The sequence below is a fragment of the Rhinolophus sinicus genome, chromosome 3 (genome assembly GCF_057876585.1).
Source record: "Rhinolophus sinicus isolate RSI-liver-muscle chromosome 3, RSI-T2T, whole genome shotgun sequence".
In the NCBI taxonomy this organism is placed as follows: domain Eukaryota; kingdom Metazoa; phylum Chordata; class Mammalia; order Chiroptera; family Rhinolophidae; genus Rhinolophus; species Rhinolophus sinicus.
The window spans coordinates 78,777,780-78,802,936 of NC_142503.1; the positions used below are offsets into that span (position 1 = coordinate 78,777,780).

The following is a 25,157-nucleotide window of genomic DNA, read 5'->3' on the forward strand; positions in this document are numbered from 1 at the left end:
GGAAAATGGCCCAGGCTCCTGGTCTCATAAAAGAGTTTTCTTCCTTCTCTGTGTTCCATTGATGAGGCAGAGTAAACAGACAGCTTTCTGGTGTTTATAATCCTTAAAATTGCATGGAAGAATTTAAATGTGTGATTCAGGAGGTCCAGATTATAAACAAGGTGTGAAGAGAGAGGCCCTTGTGGATGCTGATCTGTAACTGACTCAGACGAGCCCTTCAGGGCGTTGGGTGTCAGAGCAAAACCAGATTGTAGAATTCCCAACGTTAGCAAAAACAACTGTGCCATTTGTCAGATTCTCTGCTGGCTGCACTTTCAAATTATTTTAAAAATGTGATATTGTTTTTACATTGTTTTATATTAAGCCACAGAAGGGGGTGTGTGTGCGCGTCTGTGTGTGTGTGTGTGTGTGTGTGTGTGTGTGTTGGAAAGTACAGCAGTAAACATGCCAGTAGGAAAATTTATATATTGTAAATCAAGTTGCTTATAAAACATTAACACTGTTTATCTAAAGACACTCTCAAAGGTTTAGATCAAAATTACTTTTAATTCTTATGGACAAATGGCAATCAAGATTTTGTTAGAGGTTGTTGAGCAGTTTTTGTAGCTTTGAAAACAGCTGAATCAGCTTGAATGGAGCAGCAAGGGAATGACACAGCAGTTGTTTCTCTTTGCCAATTGTGTTCCTGGTGGAATTTGACTCACCTATTGATGACCTCAGTGACCTGTCATTTTTAGCAAGTATAAAGAAGTGGGGCCACAGACAGAATGAGATTAAAATAGCTTGACTCTATTGCGATTGCTTTTGATGAAAACCCATCGAGTCAATGCGGTGTCTCCGATTTGAATGTTCTCTGGATGTCTACGTGTGTGTCTTTTACTTCTGCAGGTTTTCTGAAGGGTGTCTTACAGACAGTGTCTCTGAATAAACCTCTTTATCTGCTACTGAATAAAAGTAGAGACCAACTTTTGAGCTCGACTTTACACTGAACACTTTTCTTGCTTTGATAATTTGCTGGTGCCCTTGGGGATAAAAGTAGGGGAAAAAAATACTTATTCTACGTTATGCAAGACACAATCAGCTCACATACATTCAACTGTATGGAGCTGGGGGCATCCTAAAGATAAGTGTAAGTAACTGAAGTGTGAGTCTTTTGCCTGCATTTCCCTTGATGAGCTGTGCCTCAGCGTGTGCGGGCAGAGTGACCTACTTCCTGAGGCCTCCATAGCGTGAGCAGCTTGCGAGGGTGTGTGATTAAGGCAACCTTCATTTAACTGTGGTGGTTCCTACGTATAAGCCAACTGCTTCGTCTGATGCTCAACCTAAGAAACAGTCACTGATTTCGATGCTGGAGAAATACTTGGCTGGATCGGGCTATTCCCATGTAGCATTTCCAAGGATAATTTTGTCTATCTGTGACTTTCTTCTGTTATGCTGACTTCTGATTGCAGTCCTGAGGTCAGATGTGGCTCATGTGCCCGAATGGCAGCCTTTTCCCAGCACAGCCTGTGACGTGTGCTATGACAGAAGAGCTGGAGGAAGCAAACACGAGATTATGTAAAGTGCGTCCTCACCTACTCCTCCACGTTTGCTTTCGAAACGGCTCTGTGTGGCTGGCATTGAGTACGTCCCATCCCTCGGCAGTAGCCCGTGTAGAGATGGTGATCATCATTAAAACAAATCTTGAAGCAGTGTAACATCCTGAAAAGAGCTTAGTTTGTGTGTCGGGGGGGTGGGGGGCACACAAATCGGGGTTTCAAACCCATGTAGCCTACTAGTAACTATGAAGCCTAAATGCTCTTTGTGGGCCTCAGTTTTCTCATCTGTAAAATAGAGATAACAATATCTAGTTCAGAGTGTTGTTTTGGAACTAAATGAAGTAATATATGTAAGAATGCTTAGTGAAGTGCTTGGCACATAGTGGGTGCCTAATAATTGGCACTATTGGCATAATATTCATGAGATCTTTATCGAGCACTGACTATATACTAGTTTTAGGCTTGCTGAGGGGTAGAGAAAGGTGTAAGACTGGTTCCAGAGGTATAGACCTAATAGAAATAGGAACTTGAGTGTGAGAATTGAACTAACTAGAGAAGGAAGATGAGTGTTCCAGCCCACGTGTGCTCCAGCGCTACTCAAGATTCCTGTTCCTCGGTGGATCAAGGAGCCGGTGCCAGAATGTGCATCAGTGAACTGCCTCCTCCAGGAAGACAGTCTTCCTTTGAAGAAAAGTGTCAGCTAAACTACCCAATGTACTTAGCGAAGCAGTTGATTTCCATTCCGGCCCAAGCCTGGTACTAAACAGTTGCCCCCGTTCTTGGGCCACACTTTGCGGACCCCTGCTCTTAGAGTCTGTTATGTCTGCCACTTGGGGGACCCTCTTCTCTTTGTGTTCAACCATATTTTAGATCTTTCATAGGCAATCTGACATAATGTTAGGATAGAATACAGAGTTTGTTAAATCCATGCCATACACTTTTTGTTCCATTAAATGCAATAACAACCCAGGATGTCCCACATTGCTTCCAGCTCTGTGCTTGAAGATAAGCATCTATGGCCAGAAGCTATTGTTTCTCATCACCATGATCAATGGAATTGATGGTAGTGGGTTCTTTCTGACTCTTTGCAAGGGTTCTTCATCTTATTTTTTGTGTCATGGACCCCTTTGGCCAACTGTTATAGCTATGGACCATTTCTTAGAGTGATGATTTTAATGGTATAAAATAAAATCTGTAAGGTTACAAAGGAAACCAATTATGTCTAAATACATTTATCAAAATGGTAGAAACAATTTGTGATAGTAATATATGGGTTTCATTATAAACATATAACAAAATCAAGCATCAAGTCTAAGAACTACCATCATTTTGAAGAAGTGATGAGTACAAATAAGATTTTGACATATCTGCAGCTCTTCTGGGCTATGAAAACATCATAGGCAACGAAATCACGAGACCTGCTAACACTATTGTCATTTGTTGGTTGCGTTATAATTGAAGGAAATGCCAGAATTTCAGTTAGAGGTTGGTGAAAATAAATATGTATTCTTTACCCGTCGAAGTTCAAGGCCCCCTGCATTCATTCTCTGGTTTAGAACCCCTGCCTTGGGAATACCAAGCAGGGGAATAGGGGAGTCCTGAACCTTTTTATGACTTTCCTGGGACAGATATTTTGGGCTTGTAATAAAATCCAATTATAATTTTAGTCCCTGGTGAGAGTCTATTGTAATTTCCTTTTGCTTTATTTGGAATACAAAGGAGAAAGTTTTTCCTCTAATCTATTCACGGAGACCTGCGTTTCACAAAGGACTTAAAAAGGCATCTTAGGCAGAGGAATTGCATGAAATATTAATTTCTCTGTAATGCAGTTAAATGGACGCCTTTTCAGGAAAAGTTATTGCTTGCAAAGTTGATCGTAAGGTCATATATATTCCCAAGAGGAAGAAAATTTGTTACACAGGGAAGCAAGAGGGTTTAGGGCTCCTTTTGGGGGAATATCCTTGAGGAAGCTCCAAGAGAGAAAGGGATCTTAGAGGACTAGAATGACCAGGGAGGCTTCTTGGAACAGAGAAATAGACCCGAGATCAAAGGCGAAAGCGTGGGTTAGGTAAGAGATGAGAGTGGTGTTAATGGGAGCAGGGAGGTGAGGTAGCTTTGGCTCAAATGAAGGTATGCAGGGACGTGAGCCGAGACAGGTAGGTTAGAGGCAGTTGTGATGGATCTTCACTGCTATGCCTGGCACGTGGGACGTAATTGGCAGAGGGAGTCAGTGAAGTCTTTTCATAGGAATGAGATAAAGAAATTTCTGATATAGGAATGTCAACATGACCATGTTTTGGTTGAACTGGGTGTGGGAAGAAAATATGGACAATAGCTTTAGGATCAAATGGCAAGACTGGATAGAGAGAATTATACCTGCTTTCCCTATCCTAACATCTCCCGTAATTGTCTAAGGATAGGATTCACCTGGAGAACTTATTAATTGTACAGATTACCAAGATTCTTCTCTGCAAATTATAACCCCAATAGGTCTGAGATTCAATAGAGAATTTACCATTTTATTTTATTTTTCAATTACACTTGATGTTCAATATTATTTTATATTCGTTTCAGGTATACAGCATAATGGTTAGACATTTATATAGCTTAAGAAGTGATTCCTCCCGAAAGTCCAGTACCCACATGGCATCATACACAGTCACTACAATATCATAGACTATATTCCCTATGCTGTACTTTACATCCCCGTGACTATTTTGTAACTAACAATTGTACTTCCCCCTTCACTTTTCACTTAGCCCTCCCACCCCCTTTCCCATCTGGAAACCTTCATTTTGTTCCATGCATCTGTGAGTCTGTTTCTGTTTTGTTTGTTTGTATTGTTCTTTAGATTCCACATATAAGTGAAATCATATGGTATTTGTCTTTCTCTGTTTGACTTATTTCATTTAGCATAATACCTTCTAGGTCCATCCATGTTGTCACAAATGGTAAGATTTCATTTTTTTATGGTCAAGTAATATTCCATAGTATATATAATATAGTCTACCTCTTCTTTATTCAGTTATCTATTGATGGGCACTTAGGTTGCTTCCATATTTTGGCTATTGTAAATAGTGCTGCAATGAACATAGAGGTGCATATATCTTTTCAAATTAGTGTTTTGGATTTCTTCAGATAAAAACTCAGAAGAGGAATTGTTTAGTCATAACGTAGCTCTATTTTTAATTTTCTGAGGAACCTCTATGCTGTTTCATATAGTGGCTGCACGAATTTGCAATTCCACCATCAGTACAGACAGTTCTCTTTTCTCCATATCCTCCCCAACACTTGTTGTTTGTTGATTTCTTGATGATAGCTATTCTGACGGGTGTGAGGTGACTTCTCATGGTGGTTTTAATTTGCATTTCTCTGATGATTAGTGATTTGAGTATCTTTTCATATGTCTATTGGCCATCGGTATGTCCTCTTTGGAGAAATGTCTGTTCAGGTCCTCTGCCCATTTTTTAACTGGATTTTTTGTTTTTTTGTTATTAAGTTGTATGAGTTCTTTAAAATTTTGGGTGTTAATCTCCTATCACATGTATCATTGGTGAATATCTTCTCCCAATTGATAGGTTGTCTTTTAATTTTTTGATGGTTTCCTTTACTGTGCAAAAAGTTTTTGGTTTGATGTAGTCCCATTTGTTTGTTTTTTCTTTTGTTTCCTTTGCCCAAGGAGATGGGTCAACAAAAATATCACTAAGAGCAATGTAAGCTTACTGCCTATGTTTTCTTCTAGGAATTTTATGGTTTCAGGTCTTACATTTAAGTTTTTAATCTACTTTGAGTTTATTCTTGTATATGGTATAAGAAAGTGGTCTAGTTTCTTTTCTTTTTCTCTTTCTCTCTCTTTCTCCTTCCTTCCTTCCTTCCTTCCTTCCTTCCTTCCTTCCTTCCTTCCTTCCTTCCTTCCTTCCTTCCTTCCTTCCTTCCTTTTGCATGTATCTGTCCGGTTGCCCAACACCATTTATTAACAGGAAATTTATCATTTTAAAAACAGCTCCATGTGAGTTTTATCTTCATACAAGTTGGAAAATACTCCACAGGAATGTTGGTCTGATCAGATGAGAAATTGTATTTAAGGGTGTCAAAGCAGAAATTGCACTGGACAATGTTAAATAGGCAGTGGAGAGTTTATTCAAGGCTATTGTAATAGGAGAGAGAAACCAGAACTACGTGTAAACTCAGCCTGCTTAAACAAAATGCAGGAGGAAAATACTGGAGTTCTTTAAGAAAGAGGATAGATCGCTGGGATGTGTTGAGCACATTGAATTATTCCCGAGTTTGCAAATGTTTTTCTCTTGATTTGGCCACCTGTGCTTGCTAATTGGCACCCACCAATTAGCAAGTTAGGCTTCTACCTTCCCATAGAGACTGGCAAGTGGCATTATCTTTCCGGCTGATTACATTTCAAAGGGATAGCTCCTAATCTTTCAGGAAGACCCTCCTGGGTGGCAAAACTGGGAGAGGCTGGAAGATTCACATCTCAGTGGGGCAGAGAAAGAATTTCCAAGTTTTTTGAAGTAAAACCTCTAAGAAAAGGGAGGTCAGAGGCATATGGTCAAGGAAAATCCTGTCTAAAGTTTAGTCAGGCTCTCTACTGCTGTCTTCAGGGTGGAGTCTACCTGATAGAGCATGGAAAAGGAGAATCAATATTAGGAATATTAGGAGGGAAAAATCAACCTGACTTCCTAACCTGATGTTGGGAATTGGAGAGGGGGATACAGAAGGGTGAGCAGTCAGTGTCTAGTGACCCCGAGACTTAGGCAGAATGAAGATACATGGATAGAAATGGAATTTCCAGTTGGCAGGCAGAGTGGTGGTGCCAAATGACCCAGGCCAACTTAGTAAAGCATAACTCTTAGTTTCCTTTAGTAGATACAGCATTCTGTAGTTAGCACCGGCAATTGAGAGAGAAGGAAAGCAGGAGGGCTGTGGAAGCATATTCTGGAGCATGATCCTTGCTGCCAGAACCTGGAGGGAAGCCTGGACCGTGCATTTGTGACGCATCCTGTTGTAGCTTCACCTAAGTCACACACACACACACACACACACACACACACACGCACACACAGTGTCACCCTGTGTATATACTGAAGCATTTCAAAGTAAATTACAGGCATTTCAGCCACTGAATTTTCTGGAAAACTGATGACTTCCATTTAGTACAAGTTGTATTAAAATTTTTTCAGATAACTTGAGTGAAGAGGTTAGGGCTTTTGTAGAGAGCCTGTCATCTCTGAAGAGGTAACAACGGAGACCATGGGAGTGGATAAGATTTTCACAGAGTTACTGGGACATATGATACTGGCAGGTCTTTCCTTTCTGTGAGGGAGTAAGTGTTAAGGGGGAAACTGGAGGTCTAAGAATTCAGTGCTCTTAAGCAGGAGAGGATGGCCCCAGGGTTGCGAGCTCCAGCGAGGTCTACGATGCTAAGAACTGTAAAAGGTCCAAATGATTGGCTCATGGAACACGAGCAGAGAGAGCATCAGGAAAGTGGACTGAGGGAGTCAGATGCAGGATTTAAGAGTAAATGGTGATGTACAGATGATTTCATTTACATGTGGAATCTAAAAATAAATGAACAAACAAAACAGAAGAAAAAAAAAAAAAAAGAATGAGTGGTAAAAAAGAAACCAGGAGTGCAGATGGAAGTCTGGTTTTGAAAGAAAGTAAGATGTAGGGAGAGAGCAGGGATGTATGAAATTAATGTGTTTTACTTTTTTTCCAGTTGTTTTTTTTAGTGATCAGAAATGAACGAACAATCAGAAAAAAACAATTCCACTCAAGAGGGACACACAGGTCAAAGTTCTCCTGAAAAAAATGGTCAAATTGGACAAAAGCAACTGGTATGGTATCTGGATATTATGATTCCATGGTATTTGGGGAGTTCCTAATTTTGGCATCCCTGAGAGGCACCGGAATTGGGTGGGAAGGTGGGCTCAGTCAGGACTCCTCAGGAAGGATCTGTGTCCCCACTCCACCACCACCTCTTGCCGCCATGCTGGGGTTTGCCCTCCTCTTAGCTGCTCACTGCAAAGCTGGCCTCACCTCACACATCTCCTCTGTGCCTCTCAGTCCCCGGATTTTCAGCCCAGTGTACTGTGCAATAAAATCCTGCCCTTGGAGTAGAATATTTTACAGAATATGGTCAAGCGTTTTTATTTAACAAACCCTTGCTTTTTCCCCCTATTTTGTGTTAGTCATGGTTCTAAAACTTTGTATATATTAATTTACCTAATCCTTATCACAAGATACTGTTGTGAACCCCATTTCACAAAAGGAGAAACTGAAGCTAGAGAAATAAGAACGACACACCATGAAGTGGCAGAGCCCAGATTTGAACACAGGTTGGCTTACCCTGCTGTCGCTGTTCTTAAACTCTCGCTATGCTCCCAAGAATAGTAAGAGGTGGAACTAAGTTGTACTTGTTTCACAGCTATACCTAAAGACAGAATTGTTTCATAAGGTTAACTTTGTAAAACAAACCCAAATGGAATTTTACAGATTTGTATTATTTATATTTATAATATATATTGCTTTGTACTGACTGGACTATTATTAAACTAAATAAACTATAGAAAAGCCTGAGATTCTGTTACTAATTTGTTACATTGAAATTTACCGTTTTGTTTCCAGGTGTAGCATTTCATGTATATATTAGCCTATCTGTTTCGAGGCCATTCAGATATCTATTTTCTCCTAAAATTCTTCTAGAGAGCATTCTCTTCCCTCATGACACGTGTGCTACATGTTCAAAATAAGTTATCAGGATTGATTGAAGCATCGTTATTACTTGTCTTCCTAATTAGACCCCATTTAATTTAGAATTCAAAGATCCCTAGAGACTTTTGAAAATTTCTGCTGATACTCTGCAAAGTCATTCTAGCAAGGTATTCTTCTTCATATCTGGCTTTGACTAAGAGTGGAAACTTCAGGTGGCTGCATTCTGCACGGGATCCCGGAGGGAGCCCACCTCCCAGGGCAGCCAGTAGTTCTGAAACACCTCCCCCAGCGCTGAAGGGGAGGGCTGTGTGGGCCTGGGCTGTCACTGTGGTTTGACACAATTTACCCGGGTTTCTTCAGCTAACAACTCTGGAAGGGCCTTCTCCACCATGAAATGCTAATTCTGACTTTCATCCCTATGATGTTTGAGAAACCAACTGGTGTTTTATAGGTATAAAAAGAATTCTATTCCACTTGGTTATTTTTTGCATTTTTATTATGCAGAATATTATACAATCCATTATACAATGGATTTCTTTATTCAGAAAAAATGATCTAACTTGGGGAAATTTACAACGTCTTTTGAAACTTAATCAGATTAAACTAATTCTTTCTCTAGGTAATACATCTGTACTTTCATTCCATTACAGTAAAAGTTATAGAAAATTTGTTTTGATATAATGTAAAACAGATAAAACTATCTAATTCCCACTCCTAATACATTTTATTTCTTTTATAGCAACAGATAGAACGACAGTTAAGATGCTTGGCATTTCAAAACCCTGGACCACAGGTAGCAGACTTTAATCCCGAAACAAGGCAGCAGAAAAAGCAAGCTCGGATGTCGAAGATGAATGAATATTTTTCTGTAAAATGCAAGTAAGATCATGATTTATTATATTTGATCTGTTAGATTATAAAATGTATGAAATTCTCTTTGACAAAGCAAAGTAAATAAAGGTTGCCTCTAGTTTGTGATTTTAAAAGATATTTTCTAAAATGTAGTATCATTCCATGTGTCTGGAAGTTAGCAACTTCAAGAAATAAACTAATCCAAAACTAGGACCCAATTGGAAAAAAAAAGGCCTCAGAAGCCATTGGATTAGTGTAATAGCTTTAATAGGAGAGATGATCAAAAGTAAAAAAGATGCGTCTTTCTAAGGAGAAATAATATAACCATGGGAATGGATTCAGGTATCAAATGGGCACAGAAGTATCATAAGTACAATGATTGCTGGTGCATCAGAAGTATAAACTAAGTAAATCATAAAGGAAAAGGTTGATAAATTTGACTACCTTAAAATTAAGAATGTATGCCCATTAAAAAGACATCCTAAAAATGAGAGACAATCACAAGGTAGGAAAAGTTATTTATAATTGAAAAGATTAGTTCAAAATATAGCCAGAATTCTACAAGTCAGTAAGAAAAGATAAATCCTATGAGAAAAATGAACCAAACAATGAACAAGCATTTCATAGAAAAAAAAGGCTAATAAACACTCAGGATGCTGAAGCCCGTCAGTACAGTTTGGAGAAGTGACTCACTCCCCAGGTAGGCAGAGTTTAGTCTGAGGTATCAATGCTGATGAAGGTACCAGATATGAATTGCGTGTAAAATGGAACAACCACTATTCAATAACAGCTTGGCATTTTACCTATGTACCTTATGACCCAACATCTTCACTCCTGGGTATATATCCTAGAAAAGTTGTTACACGTGTGCAATAGGACACATGTTCAAGAAGTTTCATAGCATCACTGCAATAGCAAAGAAAATAAAATAGTAATAATCCAAATGCCCACCCGTAATGGAAAAGATAAGTAACTTGTATATTCATAAAGTGGAATACATATACAAGTAAAAATATTGGAGTATAGCTATATGCACCATCAGGGATGAATCTCAAATCATGCAGTAGAATAAAAAAGCAAATTACAGAAAGAAAAATGCGATACACACACACGTGGCATAGCTAAAAGTAAAACAAGGAGATGATTTGTATACCATGTTTCCCCAAAAATAAGACCTAACTGGAAAATAGGCCCAAGCATGATTTTTCAGGGTGCTCGTAATATAAAATAAGCCCTAATGCATCTTTTGGAGCAAAAATTAATGTAAGACTCGGTTTTATTTGGGGGGAAATATGGTAGGGCTTATTTTATATTATGAGCATCCTGAAAAATCATGCTAGGGCTTATTTTCCTGTTAGGTCTTATTTTTGGGGAAACACTGTAATATGAAGGGGTGGTTCCCCTTGGTGGGCTGGGTAGAGGGATGTGATATGTGGGACATGAAGAGAACTTTGAAGGTGCAGTACTCTTATTAAGCTGGGCAGTGGGTATATGGAAGTTTATTTTATGATCTGTGCATGTATGTTTTGTACACTTTTGTATGTATGATAATTCATAATTTTGCAAAAGATAGTATCGATGGACAGGAAACTATAAAATCTGTGTCTTGATGTCTGAGTTAAGAAGGGAGTATTTGGGTTAAGGCCAAGGTAGAAGGATGGAATCTGATGGCCACCCACTCCCATCATTCTCATAATATTAATAGATTTTAAATTCAGCTGACACCTGAATTTGCTGGTGGGCTTGGGAGGGGGTGGGGAAGTTTTCATTGCACAGATGAAATGCTTCAAATGTAAATCCTCCTTGGAAGCATTCCCACTAAAGTGTGATAATTGGGCAGCAAGTACACATAATGATCTTCAACCTTCACTGCTTTATTAGGAGAGGGAAGAGGATTGGAACAGCATTACTTAACTGAGCAGGAAGAGAAGAGGTGTTACGCCTGCTTGGGGACAAAGGGTGGAAGTTCATAACTTCATCACACTAGCTTATGGATGGCCTTTTTTGACTTCAACTGGTAATAATGGATAGAAGTACTTCTGTCATTCTAAGGCTTTCCAGAAGCTTAATTTTGAAGGATTTATTTTAAAATGATTTGGTTTTAAGATGGTGGTCAATTCTTGTGAAAGCCTTTGCCTTCTGGACATGTTGTAGAGGCTGACAAAGTGTAGGACGCGAAACACGGTATAGTCTCCAGTGCTCTCCTCTAGTACAGGACTTCTTGCCTCCCCTCAGAGCTTATGGTGAGCTTATCCTACCATCTTGCTACCTGTTTCCTCCCTCCACCCTGGGTGAAAAACAGAATCAGAAAAGAACAGAAGCAATGGCACTGGAGACTGTTAGCAAAGGAGTTGTTTTATTTATTTACTTTTTTAATGATGACAGTAGTAACTAAGTTTTAATGCTTGACTCATTAAAAATAGTGAATGCCATTGTATTCACTGTAGTGCCTTTTCCTTAAGAAAGAAAAAAGAGGGTAATTTACTAGGGAAAATTCCATCAAGGATAGTTATATTTTAAAGGGAAAATTGGGGCATTTGTAGGAAGAAGCTTTAATCAGCTATTACTCATAATTTGCTTAGGTGGAATATTACATTCCCCAGATGCTGAAAAAATGAAGTGTTTACTCTTGATGACAATCTTGGCTGCATTGGAAATTGGTCGCATAGTGGCTGAATTTCCCAGGACGTCACTGCCATACAATATTCTGAAGAGCTGCTGGGTAATCTTTAGGGTGCTGTTTTCTCCAAGCAAAAGAATCATATTTATGAAGTTTGCTGCATAATAATTTATTTTCAACATTAAGGAAAATTATACTGTTGTGTTAGTGGCATTCTTTTTCTTCTCAGAGTTGTGAAGAAGTATGATAAAAGTGGCAGGCTCATCTGTAATGATGCTGATCTGTGCGATTGCCTGGAGAAGAACTGCCTGGGCTGCTTCTACCCCTGCCCCAAGTGTAACTCCAACAAGTGTGGGCCTGAGTGCCGCTGCAACCGAAGGTGGGTTTATGATGCCATTGTCACCGAATCTGGAGAGGTCATCAGCAGGCTGCCGTTTAACATTCCTGACTAGGAGCTGTTATACATAAATGATTTGTTTCTTCTTCACATTTACGTCAATCTCTTTCTCTGGGTGATTTCTATGGCTTGGGGGAAAATGTGGGAAAAATATACTTGAGTCATGTTATCCAAAGCTGCAGAACAATGTAGAATGGGCAGTCATTCTAGAACCTTCTTACTGTGTCTTCTCAAATTCCTTCACTTGTAACTGAAGAATGTGATAGTGGATGGCTCTCAGTCTCTCTCATCAGTACTCCCATCTCCACCCTCAAATGTAAAATCTCTTCCTTCTTTGCTGGTATCTCAGAAAACATAATTTTAAGATTTTCAAAATTCTGTTGCTGAGAGCTTTTTACAAGAACATATTATCATAAATGTTTAATATCTAGTTACCCTTAGAATCTTACACATCACTAGTCCGAAATCAAAATTGCTGTTTGGATTTAAAAAAAAAGACCCAAACCTTGTGACTTTGCATTGTATATTCATAGTCGCATTATTTTTATTGTTAATGTATTAATACTGTTAAAATTAAATTTGGTAATATGTGGTGATATTTTTAATAAAATTTTTTATTTTACTTGTAAAATTGAGAAATTAGGACTTGACTATTCTAAAAGCCAGTGGTTTATACTTTTTCATTTCAGGCTCAATATTTTGGAATTTTTTTTTAAAAGGAAGAAACATAAGTTATTATACAAAAGTGTTTTTGTTGTATGTTTTCTAATTGAGCATATTGCTATACAGTTGGATACATATATGATGTGTGTTTTTTTCAAATCTGATACATTGTGGGAGGTTTATAGAAAGGTGAACTCACTCTTTGTCGTGCGGGGTGGCCTGCGGGGCCTCTAGTCCCACTCCCCACATAAGAATGCAGGATATGGCGAGGCCAAAAAGGAACACTCACAGAGCCATAGGTAGGGGAGTCATACCACTATAGTCTCACTGGAGGCTGGATCCACATGACCTGCAACCTGCCGTCCGCTTCTCTGCCTGCCAACCAACCGACTGACCAACCAGTGCAGCCGCGGCAGTTGTATCAGTGGCTAATTGGCTAACTAGCCACAGCTGACGGCCATCTACTACCCGAGCCAGCACCTTTCCACGTGAGGCTGAGAGCCTGGAAACTGCTCTCTGGGACTCTGTCCCCACACTCTTCTTTGAATTTGGTTTTATAATAGAGTCACGTTTACGTGGCTCTCATACTTCAGTGCATCAGAATCACCTGGAAGACTTGAATCATAGGTGTTATCATCCAGCACCCAGAGTTTCTGATTCACTTGCCCAGGCAGGGCTCAGGAATTTGCATTTCCCAGGTGATGCCGAGCTACTGGTGTGGGGACCACCCTTTGAGAACCATTTCTTCAAGTTATATTAGAAACATAATATATAGACGGGTTTAAATAGATAATTTGGTAAATCTTTAAAACAATAACAGCATTTAATTTTAAAGTAAACTTGAAATGTTAGAAATAGAATATTCATGGCTTGTTTTTCCTCCATAATCGTTTCCAAAGCACTGACTTCTGCACAATCCACATGTGCCAGGGACGGCGCCTGATAATTCTGGACTTGTTAGTTGACAGTACATTTTGAGACGAAAGTAACAAAAATCTTAGAAGTCATGCTGTGACTACAGTACTCCTGCATGTGTAGCCGGAGAACTGAACTTGGTTTTCCACAGAATTTACTGAGTTTTCCAGAGTCAGCTCACTTTTACTGAACCAAACATTGTGCTGAGTGCTTCCAATTCATGACCTTTAAGCATCACTGCCAATGGGAGGAAGATCTGAGATCAGAGCCCCCAAATCAGATCCTTAGAAAAGCTCACCAGAAGTGTGCAGCCCTGACAGCAATCGAAAGGAGCGAGGCCTCTCTTGGTTTATACTTTGTTTTGAGAAAAATTGTTTGTAAATGGCTGATGAAATAAATTGTTTTATTATTTATTGTAGACTCATATAATTTTTGAAGTTGAAAATAATCTGACAGGTTATCAAAATAGTGAATTAGTCAACAAATATGAATTAAGAGGCAGCTCTGTGCCAGGCACCAGGTGAGGCCTTGGGGATGGGCAGTGAGCAGCTGGTTCCTCTCTTCACGTGGTTTATAGAGTAAAACCAGTCTTTAGGTTTTGGTTTTGGTTTGGAGTTGTTTCTACAGCTGAACAAATTTAGACCCAGTGAGAAAATGCCTCAGTTAATGACACACAGAAAAGCTGGCCAACCTGATGTTTTGAACTCTAAGACTGGGTCAGTGTTCTTTCCAAATTTTCCTGATTGTAAAACTTCTCCAGGTGCTTTTAATAATACACATTCCTGAGCCCCATCCCAAACTTCAGGAATCAGCACCTCCAGGGATGAGACCTGGGAACCCACACTTTTAAGCAAAAACACCCCAGGTAAGTCTCATGAGCAGGTACATTTGAGAAACACTGCCTTGACACTAGTTGTCCTATTTTCATGCTAAAAAATAATCTTAGACAAATGAACATTAAAGTACCTTTTTATCTCCTTTTGTTAGTCCGTCTTATACATTAGATGAGATACTCTGGTTTAAAATGATCTGGTTGAAAATGTGTGTTGGCAAATTATGTTGGTAAGTTTTCCAGGTAAGGCAATAAATAAAATAAAGTAAAACAAACTGCATAATTACTAAGCAGACACCTCATACTGCTTTTATGCAAATCTAGTAAGACGTTTGATGAAGTGATTTTTTTAGAAATCAGGTTATTTCACCTTGGCCTAATGCCAATTCTATGCGTTTTTAAAAAGATTCCTGCACTAAATGATTATTGCAAAAATAAATGTATGTGAATTGTCAGTAACTTATTTTTGCAAATGTCTAATTTTATCACTAAGTGAACAAAGTTCTTTAATTATTTGAACTGAATTCAGATTAACAGCTATACTATCTGATTATATTAACTAAGGAAATTGTCAGTGTATTAGGATTTTTCTCTTTCTGCTTGGATATCTTTCAAAGCTGATGGTGTGTCTCCATGAATGTGTATAGAAATTTCTATGAAAGCTATTTCATAGAAGGTCATTTGAATATGAACTGTTACATACTGAAGGATTTAGACAAGTCACTCTGTACTGATTTACATAAGGATTTACAACTGGAATGCCATATCCCATCAATTTGCAGAATAACTTTATCTGATCTAATTTATAAGAGTGAAAGAATGTCCATACAGTATCTGAGACCATCCTTTGCTCCTCCCCTTCCCCCCACAGTATCCTGGATCCATTGCAGGTATAAAACTTAGGATGCTAACTCACAGAAAAATCATTAAACTTCTCCTTTATATAGTTGCTTTTTTGGAATGTAAACCATGCCAACTTGGACGTTTTGTGGTTATGAAGGTTGTGGTTCTGTGGTGCCTTGGAGACTCAAACATTTACACGAGCAGGGCTGCAGTATTTGGCCATGCGGGCTATTTGCCATTCACGTGGGAGGGGGAGGCGAGGGAGGGTGCCTTTCATGTAGATGACCCTGCCGACCATGCCCTGTAGGGCTGTACAGCAAGGTGGCCCTGCAAGCAGGTGCCATTTGATGTGTGGATTTCTTGATATTTTTTTATAAAATAATGAAAAGAAAATCTTTACGTCTGTTTCTCTCCCTTCTCCTTTTTTTCTTTTTCCTTCATTCTCCATGGAGTTTATAATCACAGAAGACAGTTTTCGGGTTATTTAGGAAAGTGATCCATATAGCTGATCTAGCCTAAGCAGTTTTCATACTTTGTTCCTTTTTCAGAAACTGTATTTTAATTTAGATTGAATATTCTTTTTCATATTCACAGATTTCCTAAAATTCTGCTATTTCCATATGTTTTTCTTTACGCTGTGGAAGGGAAATGACTCTCTTATCGTCACTATGTTAACAAGAAATTTATTTTGTGTTTACAGTTTGTAGTTTTAGCAGATTCTCTCTATCCCCCTCACCTCCCCGCCACCTGCTTTTGTATGGTTATCAGTTTGTACTTTTTAAATTGGCTAATGCTTACATCAGATATAATAAATTCAAAGAGATCTGGTACTGACTTTGTTTTTCCTTTACTAGTGCATTCAGTAGCCCTGCATGCTTAATAGATACACCACTTGTGACCATTCATTCATTCATTCATTCATCAAGCACCTCCTGTTTACCAGATACTTTTTGAGGTGCTAAGAATATAATGGATAAGGGAAAACACACACACACACACACACACACACACACACACACACACACACACCTGAGATATATCAAGATATATATATCAAGTAAAAAGATAACTCTTATTTTCTCATTCCTTGTGTCAAGTCCCTATCCAGTCGGTCTTCCTCTCTCCACCTTTCAGAATTGTTTTATTGACAAGCTTTTAGCTCTACTTACTGAGAGAAATAGAAGAAAGTATGTCTACCCCATCTTTCTGTAAGTGGAAGTCCCTTGCTGGGCTTTGGTATCCAGGTGACATGAGCCTCACAAAGGAGTTGGGGACTGCTTTGTCTTTTTCTTCTCTGTCATCTTTGTTTCAGATGACATTCTTTCTTAAATATTTGTTGGGACTTGTCAGTGAAGCCATTTGGCCCTGGCAGTTTTTTTTATTTGTTGGTTTGTTTGTTTATAGGGAAGTTTTTAATTATGCATTCATTTGTAAAAATAGTTATATTCTGTTTTCTTCTATTAGATCAATTTTGGAGTGATGTTTTTCTATAAATTATCCATTAATCTAAATTTTCAAATTTGTGAAATAAAATATAAAATACACTCTAATTATCGTTCTTAATTATAAAGTATTTCCCCCAATTTTAGTTATAAACTATTGAAAGGATAGTACAAACCAGTATCCTTTTAATAAATTCCTTTGCCTCCTTAAGGTAGTTGAAGTTGGATTCTCTTGCTTATAAACAAAACACCCTAACTAATATAGGTATCATCCAGAAAATGAAGAGACACTTATGTGCAGTTGCAACCAATTCTCTTTCAACAAACTTCCACAAGAAATGTGTTCCTTCTCTTTCCTAAGGTATACATACCTACGATCTGATTAAAGAGGTCTGAGCTAAAGCCCTCTTGCTGCTTTTATATAAAACTGGGACCAGTATGAACCAATATGCTCCGGGCAACAGAAACTGAAAAAGTGTTGATACAACTTGCAGAATGTTTCAACTGAAACAGAATACAAATTACCTAGCTTTGGCTGAGTTACTGCAGACAAGTCCCAGAGATGAGAGAGAAAAAGAGAGAAAGCAGGAAAGGAGGAATGCTTTGAACTAGTTGGGATTCAGAATCTCATTCTAGTTTTGAGATTTTTCTGTGCAGTGATTGACAGCAGAGTAGCATTAAATTATGCGATTTCTGTGATTTTAGCATATGTTCTTGAAAGATGAGATTCATTTGCATTTTGCAGTTTTTAATAATTCACTTTCCAAAAAGCTGTGTAGAAAAAAGTTCCATGCATGGTTTTGGCTCCCTCTGCTGGCCATTCTTATGTACTTCAAGTTTTACCCAGAGAACAAAATGAAGACACCACTATTGAAATAGATTTGATTTCCCCCCCCAAAAGTTTACTTCATTTTTTAAAGTTTCTGTTTAAAATTTAAAATTTATGTCAGACTTTAAAATTTGGTAAATATATTTTTATTTTGGTACCTTTTTCTCTTCAAAATTATAACTGAAAATAAATGATACATTTAGCAAAATAAAGTTTAGAAAATACTTCAGATAAAATGCATGACTCCCACTCTCTCTTTCTCAAGTTGTCTGTGGTGAAGGTACCCAGTTATGCAGACTGATGTTTTACCAATTCCATGGCTGTGACTCCCTTGGTCCAATCAGCTTCTCAGACATTCTTAAAACTTTAGTTTTCCTTCTTAAAAATGTGAGAGGTCACCCAACATAGATAACTTTGACATCCTTATTATCTCCCCTGCCCCAAGTCCTGATACAAACATCTATCCATGCCTCTTCTCACCTCCATTCCTCTGGGTTCAGAGAAACACAATTTTTCTCTTGTCAAAGTCCTGTCAGTTGGAATGACCTCTGGATCCCTTTTCCTCTGATTGATTCTTCAGGAGCCTCACTGTTATTAATCATTGTTATTCTCCTCTTCCTTTTCCATAGCTTTGCACTATTACTCTTTGTTGGCTTTTCATGATCAACATATAGACATGCTTATGGCAGGTAGGGTTTTTCGTCTCCAAACAGCTCTGGCTAATTTAAGCCCAAAAAAGGGTCTGCCCCATGTAAGGAAAGGTAGAAGAATCTGCCCGGAAAAGAACAGCTACCCGGGGCAGCTCTGTGGAGCTGCGTAGCAACACGTTGTAATCAGCGTTCTCCAGGACCAATTGTCAGGAGTTCAGCTGAGCTGGAACAGTTTGAGGGCTGAGCTGTCAGGTGTCAGAGTAGCCCATTAAAGCAGAACCAAAAGGAAAGAGTTAAGCCTTTAATCAGTTACCGCAATGGTATAAGTAAGAGGCTAAAACCAGATAAAGAGCCAGCTCACTGTCATCCATTTTCCCCTCTGGCACTGGCATCGGTGGAGGGTCAGGTGCACAAACATGGGGGCATCTCCTTGTGTAGGGAGCCCTGAACAACAGGCTCCTGTAGTTTTATGGACCATGGGAAGGGGGAGGCGGGGCAGCTAAGGGCTAGGAGTGGGAAAGCACTGGGTACTGAGTCTGCGTGGGGGAAAGGTCTTCAAGATTTCTTCCTCTTCCCAATAAGGAGACCTCAGCAGAGGTGCCTGAAGGAGACCTCTCCTTAAAGCCCCAGTTAAGAGGCCAAGGAATGAAGCCACTGGGGCTAGGAATGCAAATATGCTCAGAGCAGGAGCCCAGGGGCCTGAATCGTTGACTGTACTGCCCCCAGACAGCAAGACACTAGCTGTGCACCAAGCAGGTATGGGGAGGGCAGCTCCCCCCCACACACACACCGTGAGGCCCGCCATGGAAGGCTTTTGTGACTGCCCATGGTCAGGCCTGAACAGTCACAAATAGGTTTTACAACCTGAGCCAGACTCATCATTATTGTTGGAGTAAATCAACTCTCACCATTTTTTTGTCCTGGTGTCAAGCCCTCGAGTTTTAAAGTCTCTAGGGAGAGTGTCAGAATGTGCTAGGGTGGGTCAGGGAACAGCCCCCCCCCCCCCCCATTAGCAGTCCTGCCAAAACAGCATAGAGGGGGAGAAGAGGGGCTGTGGCAAAACAAGGCGGAAGAGAAGCTAGGCAGGTCAACTCAACACCCATGTACGACCCATGCTCAACTCTCTCCCTTCTTAGAAAAACCAAAGCAAAACTAATTATAGAAAAGGTCTCTCTTTGACCCGGTGTCTATTGCTGACCCCTTATCTGAACAGCCAGGCTTCCAGAAGTGATCTTCACTGTGCTCATTTCTGTCACTTATTTATTCATTTCTCAATTCACTGTGATCTGGTATCACCTCCGTCCAATCCCGCCCCCTCCTCCCAGCCCCCCTCCCCCCCGACACACACACACACACACACACACACACACACACACACAAACCAAGATTTCCCCAAGGACCTGACTGTGATGAAAACTCAAGGACCTTCATCTCTCTATTTTGGTGACCTCCTCTCGAATTTGACTCTGCTGGTAACACTCTGCGTTTTGAAACTGTCTCAATCTGTGATTCCCCTCCTTCTTCTCTGACTATTTTTCCTAGCCTCTTTTGTTGTCTTTTTGTTATTTATTCATCACGAAGTTTCTATTTTCAGCCCACTGGCACACTCCCGTCATTCACACACTCCCGTCAGCAGGACAGTGGTTAAGAGAGCTAGGTCTTGAGTTAGCACATGGGTGGGGTTCAAATCCTGGCTCTACCCACCACTCACTGAGTGACCGTGGGAAAGCTGCTCAAGTTCCCATGTGAGTTTCCTTATCTATTAAAGTGGACCTGCCCACAGGATTGTTGAGAGATTTAATGAAATAATGTTTGTACAGCATTTAAAACAATGCTGGGCACACATTAAGCATAACCTGATAAATGGTGGCTATCATTGTGTGTTCACAGCAGCCACCTTTCTCTGTGCTCACATCAATCATGGCACTATTTTACTTTTGACTTTGTGTTGTCTTTTTTTTTTCCCTGCCTCACATTCTTTTGTAAGATCCTTAGAGGGTAGCACCGTGTTGTTAAAATACCAGATCCCTAGCACAGAGCTTGGCACAGAGTGGATGCTCGATACATGTTGGGTGAAGGTGAGAGACATCATGGATTACTTGTTGAGGGGAATACGAAAGTAAAGGAGGCATGGTTATGAAAGGTCTTCTGGGTTTCCTAGAGAATAACATACATTCTTTTCATTAAGATGTTTGGTTATCATTTTTTCTTTTTTTTGGAGGGGGTGGTGAAGGGGAACAGGACTTTATTGGGGAACAGTGTGTACTTCCAGGACTTTTTTCCAAGTCAAGTTGTTGTCCTTTCAGTCTTAGTTGTGGAGGGCGCAGCTCTGCTCCAGGTCCATTTGCCATTTTCTAGTTTCAGGGGGCACAGCCCACCATCCCTTGAGAGAGTCGAACCAGCAACCTTGTGGTTGAGAGGATGCGCTCCAACCAACTGAGCCATCCTGGAGGCAGCTCAGCTCAAGGTGCCGTGTTCAATCTTAGTTGCAGGGGGCAGAACCCACCATCCCTTGCGGGACTCCAGGAATTGAACTGACAACCTTGTGGTTTAGAGCCCACTGGCCCATGTGGGAATTGAACCGGCAGCCTTAGGAGTTAGGAGCATGGAGCTCTAACCGCCTGAGCCACCGGGCCGGCCCTGGTTATCATTTGTATTTCTTCATTCCCACTTGACAAATATCCCGAACGCTTGTTCAAATACAATTCAAGATACTGTCAGACAAAAAGTTTTCCTTTCCTTTGTCTTCCCATCACCACCAGCACTACCATGATCATCACCATTATAATTGTCTTCAAGTACCTTATACAATCACTGAATAAAAATGTTCTTGAGCAGTTTGGCCAACAAGAAATCCCCGTTGTTAGGTTGGGTGCCCCAGGAAGCAGAATCAGAGCTGACATTAGCATGCAGGAAGTTAGTTAAGGAGTGCTCTTGAGTTGAACACCTTGGAAAGGGTGGAAAGGAAGCAGGATTAGGTAGAGGGAGAGGGTGGGATCTGATGCAGTCTTACCACGCACTCAGTGGATCCCACAGGAAGCTCTGAAGTTAAAATGGTTCTTCGAAGTTGTTTCAAGTTGACTTCAGGATGACCCAGTGGTGTGTTGGCCCTGGCTCCTACCAGCTGGGGAGAGGCCATTGTAGGCATCTCTTCCTTGACGAAACGTTAGTAGCTTGAAGTGGGCCATATAGGAACATTTATACTATAGACATTGGCAAGTGCTACAAATTAGAGCTTTTTAAAATTTATTTATTTATATATTTACTTAGTCAGAGCTACTTGTTAAACACAAGCAATCGTTGGAGGAGACAGGCTGCCCTGAGAGGTGGATGTGACCTGACCTTGGGCTAGGTGGTGCTCTTCAGTTGAGGCAGTTCCTGAAGAAAACTGAGTTTCGAGCTGTTAGCCAGCAACCTTCCCCACAGCTGGGGGAACATATCCCTCTTCCCTGAAGGCAGGAGATGGATGGCACAGCACTGCATCCACACCGTCCCCGTGACCCACTTGTGCTGCTCAGAGGAAGCACGGAGATGATGATATCTCTGAGTCTTGTGTGTGTCATTTTGACAGCACGACTTCCTTTCTATTTCAAAAAGTTGCAAATAGTGAACAGATTCTTTAAAAAAAACAAACAAACAAAAAAACTTTTATCTTTTTTTGAAGTTTTAGAAAACAGAAAAATTGCAAAGATGGTACAAAGAGATATACCCCAAACCCAGTGTCCCCTGTTAACACTTCAGGTTAATATGGCGTATTTTTATTACAATTGAACCAATATGGATCCATGAGTATTAGCTAAAATCCATACATTATTCAGATTTATTAATTGTTACCTAATGTCCTTATTCTGTTTGAGAGTATGGGTCACAAAGGAGAAACTACTTGACTCCAGACACGGAACTGAGAATGGACTGGCACGTTGTTGGAACATGGGGAAATGGGGTGAAGAGTCAACAAGTTCTCCACAGTTACCTGCGGCTCTAAGGAGGCAGGTTAAGATCCCTCTGTCTGACTTGTTAGAAACAGCACTTTGTCTTTAGGAATGCTATGCTGACTGATGCTGAAGGGAAGCAACTGCATATCTTGTCAATTTACAAATCTAAGCAAACACTAAAGAGCTAACCTTTTAAAACTCTGAGTCAATAAAAGATAGTCAGTTATTTTGAAGAGCTAAATAAGTGCATTCTTGTCAAATGCAGTGGTATTAAGAATTTACTTTAGAGGCGGCCCGGCGGCCCGGTGGCTCAGGCGGTTGGAGCTCCATGCTCCTAACTCCGAAGGCTGCCAGTTTGATTCCCACATGGGCCAGTGGGCTCTCAACCACAAGGTTGCTGGTTCAACTCCTTGAGTCCCGCAAGGGATGGTGGGTTCTGCAAGGGATGGTGGGTTCTGCCCCCTGCAACTAAGATTGAACACGGCACCTTGAGCTGAGCTGCCTCCCAGATGGCTCAGTTGGTTGGAGCACGGGCTCCCAACCACAAGGTTGCCTGTTTGACTCCCACAAGGGATCGTGGGCAGCGCCCCCTGCAACCAGCAACGGCAACTGTACCTGGAGCTGAGCTGCGCCCTCCACAACTAAGATTGAAAGGACAACAACTTTACTTGGAAAAAAGGCCTGGAAGTACACACTGTTCCCCAAAAAAAGTCCTGTTCCCCTTCCCCAATAAAATCTTTTAAAAAATTTTTTTCTTTAAACCTCTGTTCCTTTAACATAAAAAAACTTAAGTAAATTTTGATAATGATTAATGAATTACTATTATTTACAAATTACCATGACACTGATATAAATATTTGGGTCTCCCAAAGTATTTTTATTGACACATAATCTCTTTTACTATCTAATATAAAAAAGCCTGAACATATAACTAATTCGCTTTGTTTTCATTATATTTTGAATAGTGACTTTACTGTTTTATACAAATAATACATTCTCATTATTGGAAATTCAAGCAATACAGAGAAATATGAAGTAGATGGTAAAAAAATACAGAAAATCTTACGAACCAGAAAAAAAATTGTGAACATTAGCCAAACCAAATTCCAGTAATCTCTATATGAATATTTATGTCTAGATCTCAATCTTAACGTGATATATACAACCTATACCTAGACATATAGAAATGATTTTATTAAGACAAGGAAAAGAAATTGCTTTGTTTTAGATAGTTATTTCTTTAACAAAATATAATGTGTGCTCCTAAACTATTCCTTTTAAGTAGGGGTCACAAACCCAGGTGCCTTCAGGAGCAGCGACAATATAGTCCACGAAGCAAGCTATAGATATTAAGTTGCTAGTATTGTTTTCAAAATAAAGATCTCTCTGATTACATTGTTTATATCATCACTGAGTAGGTCAAACAAATTGGGCAAAATATTTCCACAGTCCATGAGCCGTATTCAGACTACAGTTCTCTAGATTGTTACCCTGGCAAAAATTAAAGAGTAAGGAGTTAAAGTCTATTTTTAAGTGATGTGTTTAAGATAGCATGAAAGATGAAGAAATTAGTAGTTTTAAAACTTTCTTTCACCTATTTTGTCCATTTTTTAATTAGTTTTCTTAAAACATATTAATTTTACTTTATCAAACATTAAAATGTATTTAATTTCATAAACATAATTTCCATTTTAACTTAGTTCTATATGGACTTAATGTTCACCACATGCCATAGCACTTCCAGTCCTGAGTTCTTTTTTTTTCATTTATCTCTTGGTTGGCTTGTTTTCAACAATCAGTTTTCCCAATAAAGAACTCATAAAAACTATGAATACAATCATGTTCGAGGACATCTGACTTTTGCTTAATAATTGAATCATCATTCTGTATCAGGTTCTTCCAGAAAAAACTAGGCTTTTTCATCAAACTACAGATTTAGTTTTTCCAACATTATAGAGAAATTGCCTTCTAGTAGGTATTTGTCGTGATCTTCCTTTAGAGCTGAGATGGACTCCCCACCCCAAATTTGCTGTCGTGTTAAGACTGATGATGATGAGAGAGAGAGAGAGAGAGGGAAGGAGGGAGGGAGGGAGGGAGGGAGGGAGGGAGGGAGGGAGGGAGGGAGGGAGGGAGGGAGGGAGGGAGGAGATATGAAAAGGTTTACTAATCACATAATCAGGCTTCCAAGCAGGTTCAAAAATGGCCTGAGAGAGCGGGGAAGGGCAACTGGCTTGAGGTTTCACTGTGGTTAGGGGAGGGGTTGGAGGAGGGTTGTCCCATGCAGTCAGGGGCTTGTGTGGTTTGAACTCTTTTGCCCCCTGCAAACGGAGGGAGCTCCTGGGCTTCCTTATCTGTTTGCACCCATGTGGGGCAGGAGGGAAGAGGGAGAGATGGGTCTTCAACGCTCTTGGGAGTCAAACATCAAAAATGGAGTCAGACTCCTTTTTACAATATTTGAATATATTTTTGTGTTGGGTTCTTTGCCTTGGGGACAGAGCTATCCTTAGGTTGGCTTTTCTTTGTTCTCAGTATATACTTTGTGTCTGTCCTTTCCTTTGCTTGTGCTATTAATAGCCCTTTCTTTCTGCCAATAATTCAATTTGCAATTGTGTCATCTGTTCTTTCAGTTCCTAATTTATGCATTAGTTAGGAAATGGTATGCTTTTAGTCCTCAGTTTCTTTTGTTTTGCAATGCCTTTTACAGCTAATTTTGTTATTTTATCAAGTTGTCTTTGAGCTCTTGTTCCACGGAATTTATTTTCTTATTAAGTTCTATCTTAAGGAGCATTCACATGGGATTTTCTTCTGCCTTTAGGTTATATTTCATTCCATATTGAATTTTTCATCTGTTTTGTTGTGTTTTGCATGCTGTATACCTCTCTTTCATTTTCTTTTGTAGGATGATTGCATAG

The 25,157-nt window shown here is 39.8% G+C and overlaps 1 protein-coding gene across 1 annotated transcript; it reads left to right on the forward strand.

The window, feature by feature from the left end:
* The first annotated feature begins 2,563 nt into the window (after positions 1-2,563).
* On the forward strand, positions 2,564-14,164 carry ARL14EPL (ARF like GTPase 14 effector protein like). The gene is made up of 3 exons (XM_019727878.3): positions 2,564-7,390; positions 9,007-9,146; positions 11,969-14,164. Exons 1-3 carry the CDS (start codon positions 7,295-7,297, stop codon positions 12,189-12,191), a joined length of 459 nt encoding a protein of 152 aa, XP_019583437.2. The 5' UTR covers positions 2,564-7,294; the 3' UTR covers positions 12,192-14,164.
* The last annotated feature ends 10,993 nt before the right edge of the window (positions 14,165-25,157 follow it).

Coding starts and splice junctions, on each gene's coding strand:
- ARL14EPL (XM_019727878.3), top strand. CDS start 7,295: ATGAACGAACAATCAGAAAAAAACAATTCCACTCAAGAGGGACACACA. Junction 7,391..9,006: donor AAATTGGACAAAAGCAACTG/GTATGGTATCTG, acceptor TTTCTTTTATAG/CAACAGATAGAACGACAGTT. Junction 9,147..11,968: donor TATTTTTCTGTAAAATGCAA/GTAAGATCATGA, acceptor TTTTCTTCTCAG/AGTTGTGAAGAAGTATGATA.